At 42.7% G+C, this 20,221-nt stretch overlaps 1 protein-coding gene across 9 annotated transcripts in view; it reads left to right on the forward strand.

Moving 5' to 3' along the window:
* The window catches only part of ARID1B (AT-rich interaction domain 1B), a 500,120-nt gene that overhangs the window by 452,943 nt on the left and 26,956 nt on the right, over positions 1 to 20,221 (forward strand). For 6 of the 9 annotated variants that reach the window (XM_064292621.1, XM_064292627.1, XM_064292631.1 and 3 more), the window contains 4 exons: positions 2,895 to 3,040; positions 11,672 to 11,775; positions 12,517 to 12,675; positions 18,718 to 18,927. In XM_064292621.1, the coding sequence (XP_064148691.1) occupies positions 2,895 to 3,040; positions 11,672 to 11,775; positions 12,517 to 12,675; positions 18,718 to 18,927 (619 nt within the window). The remainder of the gene's footprint in view (positions 1 to 2,894; positions 3,041 to 11,671; positions 11,776 to 12,516; positions 12,676 to 18,717; positions 18,928 to 20,221) is intronic. The other 3 variants (XM_064292638.1, XM_064292648.1, XM_064292653.1) reach the window with 1 other exon arrangement.

The raw sequence follows: 20,221 nt of genomic DNA on the forward strand, positions 1-20,221 counted from the left end.
ATCACACTGGGCATATTTGTACATACTTAATAAATTACTAATGTTATTAGCGTTATCAGCCCCTCCACGTTTAGAGGTAAAAACTGAGGCCTCGAGAGCAGAAGTGACTTGCTCCTGGACCCCCAGAGACAGTAGAATATGTGGCTGGTGGCAGAGTCAAGACCAGAACAGAGGTCTCCTGACTGCCTGGCTTTTTACCCAGACTTTTAAAACTACCCCAAAACAAAACCCATTACCATCGAGTCAAATCCTATTCATAGCGACCCGATAGGACAGGGTAGAACTGCCCCATAGGGCTTCCAAGGAGCGGCTGGTGGATTCGAACTGCTGACCTTTTGATTAGCAGCCATAGCTCACCATAGTTTAATTGAGGACCACTGTAACGCAGGACCTTTCAGTGCCGTCTATCTTTAATGTGTTGTTATGCGAAGGGCACTTTGTAAACCTCTGTAATGCACACCTACATCATCTTACAGTGGTTGGAGAGGGACAGTGCTGACTTGGGGAAAATCATACATGAAGGTTGAGTGGGCCCTTTAAGGTCATTTCATTTAATCATCTGCCTGGTGTGTTTTTATATCTTGGTTCTCTTTTTGCCTTAGTATAAACAGTGTGTTTGAGGAACTGTGAGTTTCATGTACATGTTAGTTACTCTGCATGTGAAACTCAATTTAGTAGACAATTGAAATGGTGGCTCTCCTTCATATTGCCTTTTTACAATGATGAAAATGTTCTCTATTCATTTATCTAATGGATCGTTTCTACTAATTCATGTCCAAGGCACTTGCAGAGACACAAGGCTTGATTAGGCTCAGACCCTCCTCTCAGGAGGCTTGCACACCTACCAGAGCCAAGGTACACACATGCATTATTTCAGTACACAAGAGACACTGTCGTGAAGGGGAGAAGGTGGGGGAGCAGAAAAGCCTTCCCAGAGCAGGGGGCATCATCCAAACTGGATCTGCCTGAATGGGTGGAGGCTGGCTGTGAGTTCCCATTCACTGACAGAAGCAGGCTTCCAGAAAACACAGACCGTCCCTAAGTTAAGGCTGCTCTCGTGTGGTTTATCTGCGAAGAAGATAGGAGAACAGCTCCAACACATGCCACTTGCTTTCTTCTGAGACAGTTCCATAAATCCTAGAGTGCTGTGTGAATGAAAGCACTTCAGAAGGAAACCTAGGATATTTGAGTCAACGCCAGCACTCTCCATGATGATGCTAAGACCCTAAGCATATAGGAATATGTTTCTAGGTACCGTGCAACACGTTTTTAAGTGTTTGGTGACGTAGAGGTTAATCGGAAAGAAGCCCTTGGAGGACTCAGCTCCATCCTTAATGAACTGCAGTGGTGGCTGTGATCCTGGTGCTGTGGCTGCCCAGAGAGAAGTCTGGGTTGGCCGAGAATTGAAGTCTGAAGTAGCACTTGTTTCTCCCAGAGTCAGCCTCACACCGTTACCCTCTCAGCCTCTGAGAGAAAGTTCTCCAAGCCATCGCTGAGCGTTCCTTTGTACAGAATTTTTTTTAATGGCTTGTCTTAAATAAAATAAATACTCAAACCTTTGATACTTTGATTTTTCAAATGGTCCGTGTTTGAACTTTTTCTACAGTCCAGCAACTTAAGTCCACTGAAAATAACTACACAAAAGGAACAGTGTATTGTTGTCTCATTTTGTTTTTTAATGATTTTTGTTCATCTTTCAAAGAATCTTTCCATTTTTTTGCTGTCATTGTTAAACTGTGCACTAAGAGTCAGCAAGGGATAGTTTAACGGTAGGAGAGAGGGTTGAAATCATAATGAATTTGTAACAGATAAGCCAATTATCTGTGGATTTCCACCTCTCTCATTAGCTTAACTCCTAAGATAAAACATTACTAGCCCAAACTTTGAAAAGTGTTTTTAAAGGTATGCTATTTACATAAGAAAAGCTCGAGTACGATGCTAGAATCTTTGAAAGTTTTTACCTCATTGTCATCATCTTTCTTTTTGCTTCGTAACCCTCCCATACCCTCCCCCCGAGAATTAAAGCACTCTGCAGCTTAAATCCCTCGTCCCTCCCCAGCCTCATTACCAGAGGTTAGAGAAATGACATTGCCTGACAGCTGTCTCCTTCAGATCAAAGAGTTCCCTTTTCTTCTTTGTAAGAATGAGGAAAAGTATGTCTTTCACAAAGCGCAGGACGAAACTAACTTGGCGCCAAAAGATGACTTTATGAGCCTGTACCCTTAGAACCAGTCTGGGGGCTTTGGGGGAGCGGACGCCTCAGAGCATATTAGGGACATGTACAAGATAATCTAAAGTAACCTTCTCCTGCAACAGAAAATCCCTCCCTGAAACGAGCACAGTTCTGATGTTTATTTTGTCATTTTGAAATAGGGAAATCAGCTGTATTTTTTGGAAATACTTTCTTTTGTATTTATCATATCAGAAAATTTAGGCTTTTTTAAAAATAGCGTTCCCACTCTGCCCATTTGTTTTCCATTTCTTGACTTCCGGTTTTTTTGGGGGGGGGGTTGGACACAAGGATACTACAAAATGTTAATAGTCAGATCTTATTAAACATTAGAAAATTAACTTTCCTTGCTTTTGTAATTCCTGTTCTTATTTCAAGTTCCTCCTTTCTTCTGTTGCTCTATATAAATAATGACCTGGAACACTTAGCATGATTAAAAACGTGTAATTTATTTGTGGAACTTGGATTATCTGGAATTTTTAAACAAGGTATTAAATAACTACCTAGCAATAGAATCCAGCCTCTCTCTCCAGGAAATAACTTATTCTCAGCAAACATAAGTAGAAGCCCCGTCCCTTGCATTAATGAATGTCTAGAATAATGGCCAGGGACACGGCTGTGTGCGCGGTCAGTATACGTGTGCCTTTGCTTCCTCTCCCCACAGGCAAGGCAGTTTTCCCAGCATGAATCAGAGTGGACTGATGGCTTCCAGTTCTCCCTACAACCAGCCAATGAACAACAGCTCGGGACTGATGAACACCCAGGCCCCGCCCTACAGCATGGCACCCAACATGGTGAACAGTTCCACAGGTAACCTGTGCTTCCCAGGGCTGCCCGCTCTCCCCCGTTCTCCTTGTAGGGTTTCACCAGGGAACGTGCAGAAACAACTCGAGGAACCGGATTATTGGGCAAAAGAGAAAAAAAGACTATATTTCTGCTTCTTGGAAACTGGCTCAATCTATTTTACTGTTTTAAGACCTGAGAATAACATTTTATGTAACTTATTTTTATTCATTCTGTTTTTGTATGTTATGTAGACATATTTCAGTTGTCATTGGAGATTATTTGCTAAGTATACACACATCTTTGGGCATTATTAGGAGTATTGAAAGATCCCAAGGCAAAATCGATACTTGTCCATTTTTAAAGTGGTGGAGATAAACATTTAAAATTTACATTTCAGAGGAAATGATTGAAAGGCAGAACAAAAGGGGTGTCTTAGGCTGGGTTCTCTAGAGGAACAAAACCAGTGAAACCTATACACAAATATATAGAGATTTATTTTAAAGAAATGGCTCACGTAATTGTGGAGAGTTGGAAGTCTAAAATCCGTGGATCAGGCGTCAGGCTGGAGCCTTCTCCTGACTCACGTGGTTGCAGGGCTTGATGAACCCAAAATCTACAGGCCAGAGAACAGGTTGCTGGCTCACGGGATTGCGGGGGCTGGTGAATCCCAATCTGTAGGTCAAGTGGCAGGCTGCTGGCTCGTGTCCCAAGAACTGGAGGTCAGGACGATGAGACAAGGCAGGATCAAGAAAGAGAGAGAGAGAGCATGATCTTTGCCAGAACACCCATATATATTGAATGCAGGCCACACCCCCAAGGAAACTCTGCTTCCATCTGATTGGCTGCTCACATCAAATCACAAAATGGAGGATGATTACATAATGTCTCCCAAACCACTGAGAATCATGGCCTAGCCAAGTTGACACATAACTGTCGCAGGGCATTTGAAGTACTTTTTTTCATTTAGGAAAAGACCTTTAAATATATACATGGAAGTAGTTGCTTCATAAGTACTATTTGTAGATTGTCTCTATTGAGAAATTATGTGGTTTTTTTTTAATGAACCGTTTTAAATTTTTCATTATGCTTAGTTCTTTCAATCCACTTTATAATCTCAAAATATTTCTTAGAAAATCACATCTGATTAGTGCAGTAAGAGTATTCTGTCAGTTTCTGGGAAATAGCAAGAATGTCTAAAACTATGCAGATGTTCTTAGAGCCACCTCCTCAAGTTCCCTATCTGGAGACAAGGAGCATTGCTTTCTAAATGAGAAAAAGCTGTGTGTTTCAATTAGCTATGGCTTTATATCCAACATTAGAATAGCAGGTACCCCTTTGGGTAGGATTCTCTCCTGTAGTTAGTACCGAGCTTTGCTTCGCTGTTTGGGTGCCCTACAGTGCTTCATGACGCGTTAGAAAAACACTGTGGTGTTAGAGGTGGGTTCTCTCTTGTAACCGTTTTCCATTTCCTCACCTTCTGCTGCCTTTCTGGACTCTCCACCATCAAGGATTGCCCCAACGGCCCCTCCTTCCTTGTCAGGCCAAGAACAATAGTGAGATGGCCACCTTGTGTCCACCCTACTGAGCTTCTGGGGTCCAACTAATAGTGACATTCCCTGGTACTTTTGAGGTTTGTGAAAGAGAAGAAATAGGAACTACTGATGAAAGTGAAGGTTTTTATGTAAATGAGAGACCTACCTGATGTTAAGCAGGTGGTCACTTACCCCATGAGTTGGATGTTGTGCCTTTGAGATGAAAAGTTGAAAGCCCATCAATAGCCTGCAAGCTAGAAGCTTCCTCTTCCCCTGGCTAGCGTGTTTGGGTTGTAACATTATGTGTTTTGTCTGGCTTACTGAAATAAAATTACTTCAGAGCATTGAAACTACACAATAAATTTTCACCTACTATTAGCAGTATTCATTTTTCTCCTTTTCTTTTGGACCCCACAGCCGTAAACATAACCAACAACAAACAGATGGCACAGTGCCCTGCCTGGGAAGATCTATGTGTTCCTAAGGAATAACCAGTTTAATGGATATTCACAGAGAGGGATTTTTTATCATTATTATTATTCAGATAATTCAGCTATTCGTTATTGCATACAGAGGAAATCTGTTCAATGAAAGGCCATTTATCCTTGCGGTCTTTTGCATGGGATGGTTGTATATTTTTTATGGCATTCTGCATTTTGAAATATTGGAGTTTTAATAATTTAAGCATTTATCAAATTTTGCTTTACACACTTACATGATTTTATTCCGGCTTTATTAAGTCAAATGCTACCTGACAGAAAGCAGTCATCCAGAGCAGGCAAGGAGCTGTGATGACGCAGGGTTTGCGGTTCCGTCGATAGGTCCGTGTGGCTCCTGCCCCAGCCGTGTTAGCCATCTCTGAAGGAGACAGGGCTGGCTGAGGAAGTTAGAGCATCGCAGTGTAGCTCCTGGCAAGAGGTCTGGCCTGGAGACAGTCCGTGACTTTACTAGATGTGCCAGAAAGGGCTTGCACCCCCACCCACTGTCTACACGTGCTGGGGCCCTGGAGATAAATCAGCAGTGATGCCAGCAAAGCATTTTCTCCCTCAAAGTGCCCTTGGGAAGAAAGTGAAGGTAGTAAGGTGCTGGCCGGGGCTGCCCTGGGCCTTCCTGAGCCTCAGCGAGCAGCCCAGGTCACTGGCATTACAGGTTTCCTTTGCAGAGCTCAGACAAATATGTTACAGACAGTGCACAGAGCCAGAAAATCCTCATGTGTACTGACAAATCGTTACAGGCTTCAGTGAGCAAGTGATTATTTAAATGGAGTCAGTGTGAGTGCGAATGTGACAACTATTTCTTCAGGGAAGATGCCAGGGGTTGTAGGATGGTGGCAGTGGGATTTTTTTTTTTTTTTTTTTAACCCCTCTAAAGGAGTTTTTTGTTGTTTTTTAAATTATTTGGAATAAAAGGTTAGGATCATTTAATACTATGGGCAGAATTACAATTACTTGTTAAACAGACAATGCTTGCACTGCTAATTCGATTTTTTTCGTTTGTGCTTGGTTTTATAATGTTCATTTGCTTTATACTTGTCTCCTTATACACCGTCATCTTAAAATAGAAATCTAAATTCCAAAAATTACATAGCCACCGTCTGGGGTGCTCAGTCTGCCTCAGCGGAAGTCACTCTGCAAAACGCGGGCATTCCTGGGAGCCTGACCTACAGTCAGTGGCCAGCCACGTGCCGCTGGAGCCGCGCGGCCTCCGGGACAGCCCTGGGCAGATTCTAGCAGAGATCTTCCTGTTCACAAGCAGTGCTTAGTCCCAGATGCAGAGCATCTTATTAATGTCTTACCAACCCAGGGCAGACCAGTCCCAACAGCCCTGTACAAGAGAAAAAGTGTCACTGGCACTAGCGCGGTACCCACGGCTTCCTCCAGGCTCCAGACAACTAAGACCCACCTGGAGCGCTTGTTAAAACACAGCCTCCTGGCCACCCTCCCTTCGGGACTTCGGAGTGTGGGTCCAGAGAGCTGCATTTTTAACAAACTCCTCCAGTCATTTTTGTATTTGCATGCTGAAGTTTGAGAACCAACAATTAAAAGTATTTTCATTTCCAACCCACCAGCTGCTCCTTGGAAACCCTATGGAGCAGTTTTACTCTGTCCCGTAGGGTCGCTGTGAGTCGGAATGGGTAACTGGTGGTAACAGGTCATCTCCTGGCAGACTGCCGCTACCTTCGTGTGGCATTAACTGTTGACCAGCTAACTTGCTGTATCTTAGAATTAAAAAATGGATTTACAAAGCTCTGACTAGAATAGCAATCTCAAGATGGATGGCTGTTTTCTGTCCTGGGACTCTAGGGCCCTTCACAAAGGAAGTCTGAGGTCTTTTGCACCATTTCTTATGCCTAATTAGTTTATTCTCTGTCCTATAGGGTCTCTATGAGTCGGAATCGACTCGACGGCACTGGGTTTGTTTCTGGGTTAATTAGTTTATAAAGGTCATTGCTTTGTGTGCTTGCTTTAAGTTAAGCTTTTAGGTCAGTTACTGCCCCCACCCACCCAGCCCCACACACACAAAAAGGACTTGATGAATTATGAAACCTAAGTCCCTTAAATTGTGTGAAGATGTATTCTGAGATTATCCAGAGTCTACGGGCAGCTCCAGGCTGTCGAGGTGGGTCTTTCCTGGAAGCATCAGTCTGATGAGAAGGTTAGGGAGCTCACCTGGGCACAGTGCTGCCTAGCAAGGGTGCTGTTGGATTCCAACTGCGTGTGCCCTGAGGCGCCTTAATGGGGAGGGGGCGCTGATGAAATTGTGGGCCATGCACAGTGCCCCCAGCCCCGGCCCACACTGCCACGGTGCAGGCTCGGCAGAGCAGAGCAGTTGCAAGGAGCACTTCCAGGGCCTTGCTGATCCAGGGAGAGAGAAACCTATCTTCTCAGTTTTGCTCGTAGTCTTGCAAGTATTACGTTAACAGTGGACTTTATCTCCTTGCCACCTATAAAAATAGTTGTTGACATATGCAGATTTGCACACACACACAGGCCCTTTTGTGTTTCCACAAATAAGGAATAAAATATTCTGCAGAATGTGGTATGTTTTATAGTATTTCCCATGAAAAGAAAAGAACTGTACATTTCCGACCCTGCTTTAGCATCATCTGGGAACGGTTTCTCAGCCTTGTAGCAAAGGAGGGAGCTGGGAGAGCAAGTAGGAATTGATGTGGAACTTCAGTTTTACTCACGCCGTATGCTCTTTATGTGCTCTGTGAATATATTAAATCTGGCGTGCAATAGCCGCCTCAGGACCTTGACCCACACTTACTTTAAGAAATCATTCCAGCTCTTAAATTTCAATGGGCAAGCCAGAGGTTGGTGCTTGAAATGTATTTACAGGACTTGCGCAGCACGCGCTGCCATCACACGTGTTTTACTGCCCCGTTTTATGTCTGAACTTTACATACTGGATTACTGATGTTAACAGCAGAGAGAACAGTGCCCTGATTTAACACAGCCTTGTAATCGTGGTGGTCTTTCTCTTCAGGGAAAGGAGAGAAAATAGTGCCCCTGAAGTCCCATTGCCCGAGGAGGCATATGGCTCTTTGCAGTGATTCATTGAGAACTCTGGGAAGGAGGCAAAAGGAAGCATTTCAACAAAGGGAATAGTAGAAGCCACAGCTAGGACAGACATTACGATCCATTTAGTAAAATAAAATTTCCATTGTAAGGCAGTAGTGCCAAATAAAACGGTTACTCCAGATTCTATTCACTCTCAAAATAATAAAGCAATCAACTTTCAACAGCTCTTATGTTTGCACACCCAAAATAAATACGTAAAAGAAAATGAAGAAATTTGGGGGATTTCAAACCAACATATATGCTTCTTTTAATCCAAGTCTAATTTTTAAATCAGTGTAAATCAGTCTCTTTAACTCCTATAATACATATTGGTCTTTATGGTTAAAAATTGCTATTGTATACATTAAAGCATTTAATGTATGAAGTAGGGCATTATTACTATTCTTATTTTTCAAAATTAATAGGTATAATTTACATAAACACTGGCAAAACCGGGAGTCCCTGAGTGGTGCAAATGGCGAAGTGTGCAGCTACTAACTGAAAGGTTAGCAGTTTGGATTTACCCAGAGGCAACTCGGGAGAAAGGCCTGGTGGCCTGCTTCCCAAAAACCAGCCATTGAGAACTTTGTGGGGTGCAGTTCCACTCTGACATACATGAGGTCGCCATGAGTCAGACTCGACTCAGTGGTAACTAGTCACCTGGTTTACTGTCAAAATGGTTAGAGGTGACCTTTGAGAGGTAGGACTTCTCAGAGGCCACGTGACCATGACTGCCACATTCTTCAAGATCCTATTTGCTGCCATTCCCTCAAATCCACTCTGAACAACTAGCAAGGACATGTGGATTTCATCAGTAAGCCCCTTTTTCACGCTTGTCCTGCCTTTTTTTTTTTTTTCTTCTGTTCTTTTAAAAAAGGGTGTTTCTTAGTGTACAGATTCACTAATTCACATCTTGCTAGACCCCAGAGATAAAACCACACGAAAGCAATCGCTCCTTTGAACGAGGCAGTCTTCTCAGTGTAAACTCTCTCAGCTGCTTTTTTGAGGTTTCACACATTCACAAAAATAACAGCATTTTTAGCTGATCCCAATAGATTTTTCTCTGCAGCTGCATCACTTGAAAAAGCTTTTTGTTCCAGTTCTTAAAGTCTAAGTATTGAAAGTAATTTGAAAAAAAAAAAGAAAAACATCTCAATTATGATTTGTGTGTGTTGCGCTGACTTTAAGCACTGCCTGGGCTACAAATGAGCTTGGAGAGCCAAGCCAGGGCACCCATGGAAAACACAGGCATTTCAGAGCGCGGCACGAAGCGTGCCCATAGAAACGCACGGCACGTGGCCATGGGGGGCTTTCTTGGCAGGACCTGTGGTCTCAACCTGCAGTGAAGCTAAAGATATTAGCAAATTAGCACCACAAAGCTTGCCAGCTTGTTCGCCAGAGCCCTGCTTACTCTCTCCCTGCTGTAATTAAAACTAATTATTTTCTAAAACATAGTAATACATGAATATGTGCATAATCATTTTGTGGTGGGCAATCTGTGAAGCCTTTTTTAAAGCTTTCTTTTCCCCCTGGCACACTGTGCCCCATGTGTATTGCCGTGGTCAATCCAGCACTCTCATTTCCAGGGTGTAAAATGGGCCCTGTTCACAGGCCCTCCGGTTTATTTTATTTTGAAATAGGAAGATTTTCTGTTTGCTGTTCTCTTCTAGGCTCAGGGCTCTAGAGCTCCACTCTCTGTTCTCCACATCCACCTCTTCCTCACGCTGGTTTCTGGTTCCATGCACACCTGTTTGGTTATTCCCTCACAGCCCAGCCCCCAAGCATCCCGTGCTTGGCAGGTGGCCTTCTCAGTGGGGTTCTGTTGAAACTGAGCTGCTGTTCCCTGGATGTCTACACTGACTCCTGCCTGTCACCTTGTTCTTCCTTTGAAAAGAAATCTAAACCTATATTTTTAACCTGAAGATGTCCGTTCGTGTTTGCAGTTGTTGTTTTTACATGCTGCGAGTCAGCTCAGAGTCATTTCGGCCTTACATATAACAGAACGAGACATTGCCTGTTCCTGCACCAGTAAAACCAAAAACCAAACCCTTGGCTGTCGAGTCGATTCCCACTCGTAGCGATCCTATGGAACAGAGTAGGACTGCCCGCATAGGGCTTCCAAGGCAGTATCTTTACAGAAGCAGACTGCCACATCCTTCTTCTGCAGAGGGGCTGGTGGGTCCTAACTGCTGACCTTTTGGTTAGCAGCTGAGCGCTTAACCACTGCACCACCAGGGCTCCTTATCCACCTCAATGAATATGTCTGAATCAGCTGCTTTTTGGTAAATAACCACCCTTCACTCTAAGGCCTAGAAGGAGTGGTTTGAGTGTCTGAGCCCTGAGGTAGAGCACAGGTTTTGCCTGGGACCGTGGTGCTGCCTCTGGGGCTGGCCTAGGGAGCTGAGCAGCTGCTGAGGGTTGGTAACTAAGAATACAGTTCCAACATAAAATCATCAGAAGTCCTTTTCTTTGAAAACTTCAACTATTGATTTTGAAATCATTCGCCCAGATTGTCTTCCCCTTATCGTAGACAAGACCACACACGATAGATAAGATTTTTGAATGATGGGCTAGACGATGATGCTGGTGAGGAATGAGCTTCTTGGATCAAGTGGACACATGAGACTATGTTGGCATCTCCTGTCTGAAGAGGAGACGAGAGGGCAGAGGGGGTCAGAGGCCGGCCGAATGGACACAAAAAAATAGAGGAGGGAGAGAGTGTGCTGTCTCATTGGGGGAGAGCAATTAGGAGTGTATAGCAAGGTGTTTATAAATTTTTGTACGAGAGTCTGAAAAAAAAGGTTTTTGAATGAAACAATATAAAATGTCAGATGATCTTGCAAACCATCAATTATGTGGATTTAGGAAATTAAGAAGGTACAGGCAGTCCCGGGTTAGAAAAGAGATCTGTTCCTAACTGTGCCTTTAAGTTGGATTTATAGGTTAGTTGATTCTTATTCAGCCTTTAGTACAAGAAAAGGCTCGAAGCCTTTTCAATGATTTAAAAAGCTGCCCGTGCAGCAAGTAAAGGTGATTGTGATGAATTTGTTTTGAGCAGTTGTTGGCTCGGTCATTTCAAAGTGAGGGTAGCTATCCGTAACGTTAAAGGGCAAGCGAGCTGTCCGTATGTCTGACATTCGTAACCCAGGGACTGCCTCTACTAAATCCTCTAGTCCCTGCGCTAAAAAACAAAAATTCTCCAGCATTTGCTTCCTATACCTGGTGAGCAATTTAAGCATTTGGTGTATTTCCAGTTGTCACCTGCACTTCCGAAAGCCATAGTAACTTTGAAAACGCAATATTGATGTAAATCGACCCTTAGTGGTTTGGGTCTTGAGTATACAGAATGATTATTTTTTTCTTTTAAGATAGAAAAGGATTTCCAGAATGTGGTCCTGTCGAGATTTCAGAAACGTGTATGCTCTAAGTTCCGATTCTCTTTTTCCTCTTCCTTCAAGGGGAATCCCAGTGCCCCATGCAACAGGCGGCACTTGTGTTAGTGGGAGCCGTCTGACAAACCACGTATATAACTGTCTACTCTTTCTCCTGTTTTCGATTAGCATCTATGGGTCTTGCAGATATGATGTCTCCTGGTGAGTCCAAATTGCCCCTCAAAACCGACGGCAAAGAAGAAGGTCCCCCGCAGCCCGAGAGCAAGTCAAAGGTACTTCCCCCTCCGCACGTGGTGTCGGGCCTGCCAAAGCTGCCATGCCGTCTCTCTCACTGGTGTTGGCCTACACTTCCTTTATTTCCTTTGGTTTCCTCTCTTCTGCATGCTTTCATTCCTTGCAACATGTTTGTAGTCTTTTTTTCTTTCCCCACCCCCATCATGGTGTGGAGCTGAAAGTTACTAGTTCTTATGGCATTGAACTCATGGTTGGGGGTGGGGGTGGAGGGACAAGACCAACCTAAGAAATACGCTGTGGGGGTGGGGACAGGTAAGGGGTCTTGCCTGGTTTTGACACTTGCAGCCATTCTCTGCCTCAGTTTATAGCTTCCTGTTTTGGCCGCCTCAGCAACAACGACATACTTAATATTTTGCTTTATTGCCTTATTTGATAAATAAGGTGTACAGCTTTTTTCTTTTTTTTTTTTTTTTCTTTTCTTTTCTTTCTTTCATAAGGGGTAACCCATGCTTAGCATTCCATGTCAGCTTCCAGTAAGCATGGTGGCTTATTGCCTTATCCAGCATCCAGCAAACTGACCAAAGTATACTAATTAAGAATGCCGTTTCAATACTTTTATCCGTGTGTGTGTTTGTGTGTTTGTTTGTACATGTCTTTATATATATATAATATATAAAAAAAAAAAAGTCTGTTAAACTGGATGTGCTTTTTGTTATTTTAAATGAAGTTTGCCCTACCTTTGTCATTTTTTTTTTTTTTTTTTTATTCCTCTACCACAGGATAGCTACAGCTCTCAGGGTATTTCTCAGCCCCCAACCCCAGGCAACCTGCCAGTCCCTTCCCCAATGTCCCCCAGCTCTGCTAGCATCTCCTCATTTCATGGAGATGAAAGTGATAGCATTAGCAGTCCAGGCTGGCCAAAGACTCCATCAAGCCCTGTAAGTGGCTCTGGTTTTTCGTTTTTGTTTTTTTTTTGGGGTTTTTTGGTAAATAATGAATTCTGCTTTAATGCTTGCTTGTTGGTTTGTTTGATAAGACTTTTCCTTCATTATCTATCCATGAGAGGATTTTCTTTATTTATGATGATATTAGTAATAAAATGAGTCACGTTCGCGTGCCTCACGGAAGGTTGATTTCTGGGAATGTAACAGCACCTCTGTACAGAGCATGTGGAGTGTGCGACTGGGTCCAAACGCCTTCGCACAAGTGGCCTTGTTTATATGTCTTACCCATTGTGCGCTTATAGGAGATTATAAGAACGAGTTACTTCTCCATGTACATGGGAACAAATAGCAGCCCTGAAGGAAAGGCCAAGTTTGGCCCCTGAGCTAAACCTTTTCATAGGCAGTTCTATCTGAAACATCTTATTTCAAAACTACCTACCTGAAAACAGAAATATCACAATCTGGGCACAGTTTAGTGTAACATCAGCCCGGCTTTGTTTCAATCCGTTTGTCTGAAGTTACCAGAAGAACTTTTAGAAGTGTTAATGCCTGTGAATATTTAGAATGCTACCTTAGATCAGCAGTGTGTACCTACATTAGAATCAGCTGAGATAGAAAAATTGTCTCCTGCACAATACTGCTGATAATCTTAAAATTAACCATTGATTCACCTATGACGTATATTTAAAAAATGGTAATGTAAGTAAAAAGGTATTTTTTAGCTTTAATGTTCTTCTGATTATAGAGCTAGGCTTTTTTTTTTTTTTCTCTACTAAAGAAATTAATTCTGTGCCATAAAAAAAAGAGAGTAATGATTCTGTAGTAACCTTTATTTTACGTTCATATAGGGAATCAAAAGATCTTAAAAAAAAACTTAACATGCAATTACTCGCCAAGAAGGCTTAATTAACAACCTAATTTTTATAAGACGAGGTATTGAGAGCACAGCTCAGAAAAGCAAGTTGGAGGGAAGAAGAACTTGACTGTGTGGATTCTGGCAATCTAGTCAAAACCCAAAAATGAGGCTGCTATTAATTACCATTAACTGCTTTAAACAGATAGAGTTGAAGGCTCGAAGAGTTGATTGTCCCAGTAAATGTTTGTAAAATTCACCTGGAGAGCTAGCGTAACCTGCATTTTCCTTTTCAGAGGAAAAGGGGGCGGCGTTCAGTTACCTTCTCTGTAGATGTATGTTTCGCTTTTGCAACAACTGAAAAATGAAATATAAAATGTACACCGCCTCTTGGACGGGTTCAGCAAAACTAATAGGAAGGACCATGCAACTCCTTAATTCTGATGTCTTTGTGTTACTGGCTTTGAGTCTCAGAAGGCAGCCAACATTGCGCTTTGGTTTTCCATAAGGTACCCTGGGTTTTCTGGCTATCTTTTTTTATAATCATGGGAAAAGCATTTTCGAATCAGTCATACTCTCAGACTAGCAGGTAGAACTTAGATTTAACTTTCAAAAACCTTCATTGGCTCAAAGGGAGCATTTCCGAGGCTGAAATATCTTTAAAACCTTAAAATAGTCATTAATAATAATTTATTAAATAAGTATTACATCTTTTAAAACCCCACTTTGCTGATCTCTGAATTATAAAGAACAAGGAGATACTATATTTTAGCTTAGTGGTCACGCTATCTGTGCATTGAGCTCAGAAGGAAATGATTATCAAAATCCCATTTTCTACTTAAATTTAAGAAAGAAGCCAAACTGAATTGTTGACTTCATTTTCTGACTATAGCACAATTATACTTGAAATTATAAATTACTTTTTTCTAAATATTTCTCTTTACATTATCTCTTCCTATACCATAAATTGTTCTGTGTTTAAGAACTTACAGGCAAACTCCATCTCCAGTGGTAGATAAGGCAAGAGAAGCTATGATTAGAAATAGCGGAAAATGCTAGACTATTGCCTTGCTCTGAGAAAATGGCCTCTCTTTGGAATGAGATGCTAATCAAGAGGAGAGCCAAAGGAGATTGTAAATGAAGGGCTCAGATTATCTCTGCCACCGAAGACCACAAATACATGCAATTCGGGAATATTTAACTGCTCTTTCTCAGATACAACTTGAATTTGATACTTAAAATTGCTCTTAACAGTTTTCCTAATCAAGCCTGTCTAACAGCAGGTCTGAAACGGCCTAAATCTAGAGACTTTCCACGCTTTGTGTATTACAGACTAACGTTGTTTTGTTACACAACACTTGAAAATAAAAATAAACATTTGCATACACACACACATATACATATTACCAGGCATATGGTAAAGACTGCTGAAATGTAAATCTGCCCAAAAGAACTGGGGGAAAAATGTACTTATAGACTGAATTAAATCACATGCAAGGAAAACATTTGTGGCACCATAATAAGGTCTTGCTGTAACGTTTCAGCGATTTCCATTCCGCCGACTTGCCCACTCATAGACAGTAACGGTTTCAGACAGCACTGAAGCAATACAGGGTGGGCCTTAGCCACCTGGAAAAAGTTAACTGTTCTTTGGGAAGGCCCGGTTGGTTTGCCATTTGTCAGTGGGTGGAGAGTGTAATAATGACATTGACCCAAACGTTACATTGGGGCTGATGCCTGTGAATGAGAGAGGCATGCGTTGAGCCTGTTAACTGGTAAAAATGATAAAGTGTATACTCTTATTTCCTAAGGCTTCTGTTTCTTACAATGTCCTGTTTCTCTGTTGAGACAGACACCCAGATAATAACTTTGGTAATCAGTTAATAAACAGGCTTTAAGGTTGGAGGTAGAAAGGAGGAAGGCCTGCCATGGACATGCTGTGTTCCCTTTCCCAGCTCAGCTCAGCCTCATTGGACTGTGGTATACCTTCACTCAGCACCTTGATCCGTTAAACCCTTTTCAGAGGACATTTTAATCAGCTGTGACTCTTATCACGGTGCTGCCAGACCTTCCCTGCCTTTCGGCTATTTGAGCCTCACTCCCAGAACAACCAGCTGGGCACTGCACTAAGTGTTGCTGATTCAAAGTGGACCGAACCCGTCCTTGGACAACCTAAAGTCTGTTCAGAAGAGTGGACAGGAGACAGACAGTCACACATAAAACGTACTCGCCCACATTGTGTGACAGAGTGCTGTGAAGGAGAGGCTGGGCTGATTCAGATAGGGCAGTTGGCACAGAGGGGCTCTTCAAGGTCTTCACACAGAACTGGGGCCTGACAGGGTGTTTACATGGGTGCATTTTCCTACATTATGGTGTCATGAAAATGTTTTAGACCATCCAAAAACTACAAAAAATTAAACTATTAAAACGTATTATCTTCATTACATTTTTCTAATTTTAAAAGAGAACCATTGGAGACATACAGAAGTTGAGTTCATTTAGCAAAGAAAAGTGAGAAAAGTTAAAACATAAATGTACAAAAAAAAAACCATCAATTTTAAGCCTGTTTCAGGTTACAGAAATCCAGTCCTTTGCCAAGTTGGAGCAGATACTTCCTCGGGCTGGTTGCTCTTCCCCAGATCCACTGCCTATTTTGGGTTTAGAGACAAGACCAGAAATGGCAGGTGGAACGGGTGTTCAGGATGTTGGCGGAGCGAGTCAGAGAAGTTTCATTTGAAAATGATTGCTTTTATTTCTCTTATCCTTAAATTAAATCTCAGACTTTTACCTCGCAATTTTTTACAAATGAAATGCAAGAGGAAACTTTTTTAAATCTTTCACTGCTTTTTTCCTTACATTATTTCAATTTTTCGTTTTTTAAAAACATTAGACCCATTTTTTTTTTAGTGTATTTTCCCCAAATGAAAAAAAAAAAAAAGTTGAATACTTTTGTATTTGGAAACCTCCTGATAGTAATTACCCCCTTAATGATGGCAAAGCTTTTAGAAATGTTACCAGTGTGAGATTCTGGTATAAAGTGCAGTAGGACGTTTCCTTCCCGATTGAAATATTCCTTAGGTATAGAAAAGAAATTTTCAAAACTTACCATTTCCATATAGAGTGCTTTCCATATTCCTAGCATGAATATGGATGTATAGACATATGCGAATGAACGCATGTGTGTGTGTGTATATATATATACACACACACGTCTATACTTAAGTTCTTACATAAAGTCATTTTTTAGGTGATTTGCAGTTTCACCTCAGAACCAAAGTGAATCCTAAAAGATCACACTATTTTGTATCTACATTGACTACCACCCATTTTTATATATTTATCTTCAGATTCTCTAGAGAAGCAGAACAGTAAGCTGTCTATGCAGAGAGAGCTATTAATGATTTTAAGGAATTGGCTCACATGATTGTGGGTGACAGATCCCCACAGCAAGTCCAAAATCTGTAGGTCAAGGGACAGGCTAGAGACTCCTGCAGGCCTGTGTCCCAAAATCCGTAGGTCAGAGAGCAGGAAGAGTGAGTTTTGGCAAGATATCCATTTATAGTCTGGAGGTAAAATACACCCTAGGGAAACCTCTCTCGCTTTCTCTTTTTTTGCTCTTAAGGCCTTCAGCTGACTGGATGAGGCCCACCCACATCATGGAGGGTCATCTTCTTTACTTAAGGCCTGCTGATTTAATCACATGTTTTTTTTTAACTACATCATAACAGCAACTAGACAAGTGTGTGACCAAACAATTGGGCTCCATAGCCCAGCCAAGCTGACACATAAAATTCACCATCACAATATTTGACGTAAAGATCTTCAGTAATTCTACAGCCAAGGCTTAAAATTTCAGCGAAAATACCTTACGAGATTCACACATCCCTCGGGGTGAGCTGCCACATGACAACTCAGTCTGTCTCGTCTTCAGGCATCAGGCCCCCTGCTGCTCCCCGGGAGTCTTTTGCTGAACAAGGTGACATCTAACCTCAGTGGCAATCATATTTAAACCCCCCCTCCAAAATCAGCAATATGTTTGAAATTGTTTTAATCTAAATAATAACCTAGTAAATAAAGCATGTGTAAATATAAGGAATTATTCTTCCCAGGAATTCTCTATTGAGAACTGAGAAGTCATTTTGCACAATAAGCTGGCATAGCAAATATTACAGATACGCAAATACTGTTACATCCAGACAAAAGAAAAAGAAAAAAGACACAGTTGGGCTATGTAGGGCTAAAGGTGTTATCTGCCTAGAAGGTGTGCTTCACGTGTGTAGAAACAGCAGCTTTTGACATTTTAGTGTAATACATAAAGGTGTAAGTAGATCCATAAAAGACCAAGAATTAGAGCATCAGTATAAACCCCAGGACAGCATAAACACATGCATAAAAGCCAGCGTATAAGTTTATCCATAGATACGCTGGGGATATGAGCTAGCATGCTATTTCATGATTAAAGCATGCTTGCTTGAGAAATGTATTAAAATAATTCTTGAAGAGCCCCTTCCCTTGACAGAGAAGTTCAGGAATCTTAAATAGGGAAAGTTGGTTAGCGCGAGTGAATGCCAAAGCTTTAACTGGCCACGAGTTTATAAAATCTCCCAAACTAACGCGGCGCCCCTACCGCTGGTTCCTGTGGTTTGTGTCCGAGCTTGTATTTTTCATCAAGTCCCATGGGTTTGCTCTTCCTCCACATGGTTTAGAGTTTTAATGGAAGACGTGCGCAGTCACTCTTGTTTTCACAAGGAGAAGTAGGAGCCCATGTCATCTTGGGGGCTCTGCTATTACGTGTGAGTTTCTGTTCCCTGTGACAGGACTATTGGATAGTGTTCTTTTAGTTTTAAAATGCTGTGAGGCGTCATTGAAAGCTTGCCTTCTGGGATTCAACGCTTAGATCAATAAAGTAAAAAAAGGGGAGGGGGGTTGTTTCTTTGTTTTTGCTTTTTAAGTGTATAAAAGGGGGAGTTTGGACCCTTCATTTAAAGTCGAAGTAAATTCTTAATTAAGAAACTGTATTGTTTTGCCTGAACTAGTAGCCTTCATTCCTAACTGTTGTGTGATAGCGGTAGCTTTTAATTCCTTCTCTTCTTGTACGTGCTAGTTCATTCCTTTTCTCTCACCTTCCTCCCTTGCCCTCTGTCTGCCCCTGCTCATCTCCGGATGCTCCTCCTGGGCACCAGAAGTCCAGCTCATCTACCACCACTGGGGAGAAGATCACAAAGCTGTATGAGCTGGGGAATGAGCCAGAGAGAAAGCTGTGGGTGGACCGATACCTCACCTTCATGGAAGAGAGAGGCTCCCCTGTGTCCAGTCTGCCTGCAGTGGGCAAGAAGCCTTTGGATTTGTTCCGGCTCTACGTATGCGTCAAAGAGATCGGAGGCTTGGCGCAGGTAAGAACTTGTGAACAGGTGAGTGAGTGAGTGGGTATGGAGACAGTAGCTACCTTTGAATATATGGGCTCAAGTTTTTTCTCACAAAGAGAACGCTATGGACAAGTCTATGTACCATAGGGGAGACGGGCTAGGAGCCCTGCCTGTCCCTGCCCCCTCCCCGCCCCCCCTGCCCTGCAACTCATAGTGCGACCTCGGCAGGTCATTTATACAGACCTCCATTTCCTCACTGTAAACTGAGCCACTTGGACCAGACTTTAAAGCCGCTGCAGCTCTAGAATTCTATGGAAGCAGCCAGGGGTTCATAGTAAATACTCCAGAAATGTTTTGCAAATGACTGAATTAGATCAGATATAAATCAAATTCATTGTTTCCTTCTATTCAGAAAATTAAGTCATACTTTTAAAACCAGGTCCACACACACAGGTCAGCGTTGTTATTTTTTAGCAGGGCCGAGCCTGGTTTGGGACAGGAGAGGCAGCTGGGCAGGGGAAATTTAAGAAGGCCCGCACTTTCAGGGTTGCGCCAGTGCCAACCCTGAGCTTGCTGACACTGAGAGGGAGCGCCTCCTTAAAGCTTGTACCCTGGTTGCCACACCATCCTGACCCTGGGTTTTACTCTCATTTGTATGGACACCTCCCAAAATGGATGTGGGGAAACTACGGAGCTTCACACCTGTCACTGCAGCAGCACTGGCCTGGCCAGGTGGAGCTCTTGAGGCCGCAGCCCAAGGGCTGCCCATCTGATTCACAGGATCGCTGTGCTGCCCAGGCTTAGTGCCCTGTGGGACTCTGTGGGTCAGGGGGCCTTTGTCCTCGCCTTGCCCTTCTGTGGTCAGTCCCTTTGGGGAAGTGAGACCTGTACAGGAGACAGAGCTTGAGTCAAGGCGTATTCAAATGCCGAATTGTGTGATGCAGACCAAGTCTGCGTGGTGGGCAGTGAAGGAAGAGATCAGCACGAACCCCTCCCTCTGCTCCCAGATGCCCCTCACCCTTCTCTCTACTCCCAGAGGCACTGGCTCCTCCCTCTGCTCCCAGACACCCCTCACTCCTCACCTCTGCTACCAGGCTCTCTGACATAGACTTTTTAGAATCTCCAAAACTGCTGAAACAGTGGAATTTTGCTGATCAAATAAGTGTAGAGATTGTCAAGGTACCTTACTTTGGCTACTTCAACAGTCTTGGGTTCAGTCAGCAAATGAGAATCCTTGCTGGCTGCTAAAGAGGATTGCATCCATCTGGCTGGTGGCCCGACGGGGAGAAAGAAGCTGGCTCACACGGCCACTCACACCTTT

Source organism: Loxodonta africana, chromosome 1 (genome assembly GCF_030014295.1).
Source record: "Loxodonta africana isolate mLoxAfr1 chromosome 1, mLoxAfr1.hap2, whole genome shotgun sequence".
NCBI lineage: Eukaryota > Metazoa > Chordata > Mammalia > Proboscidea > Elephantidae > Loxodonta > Loxodonta africana.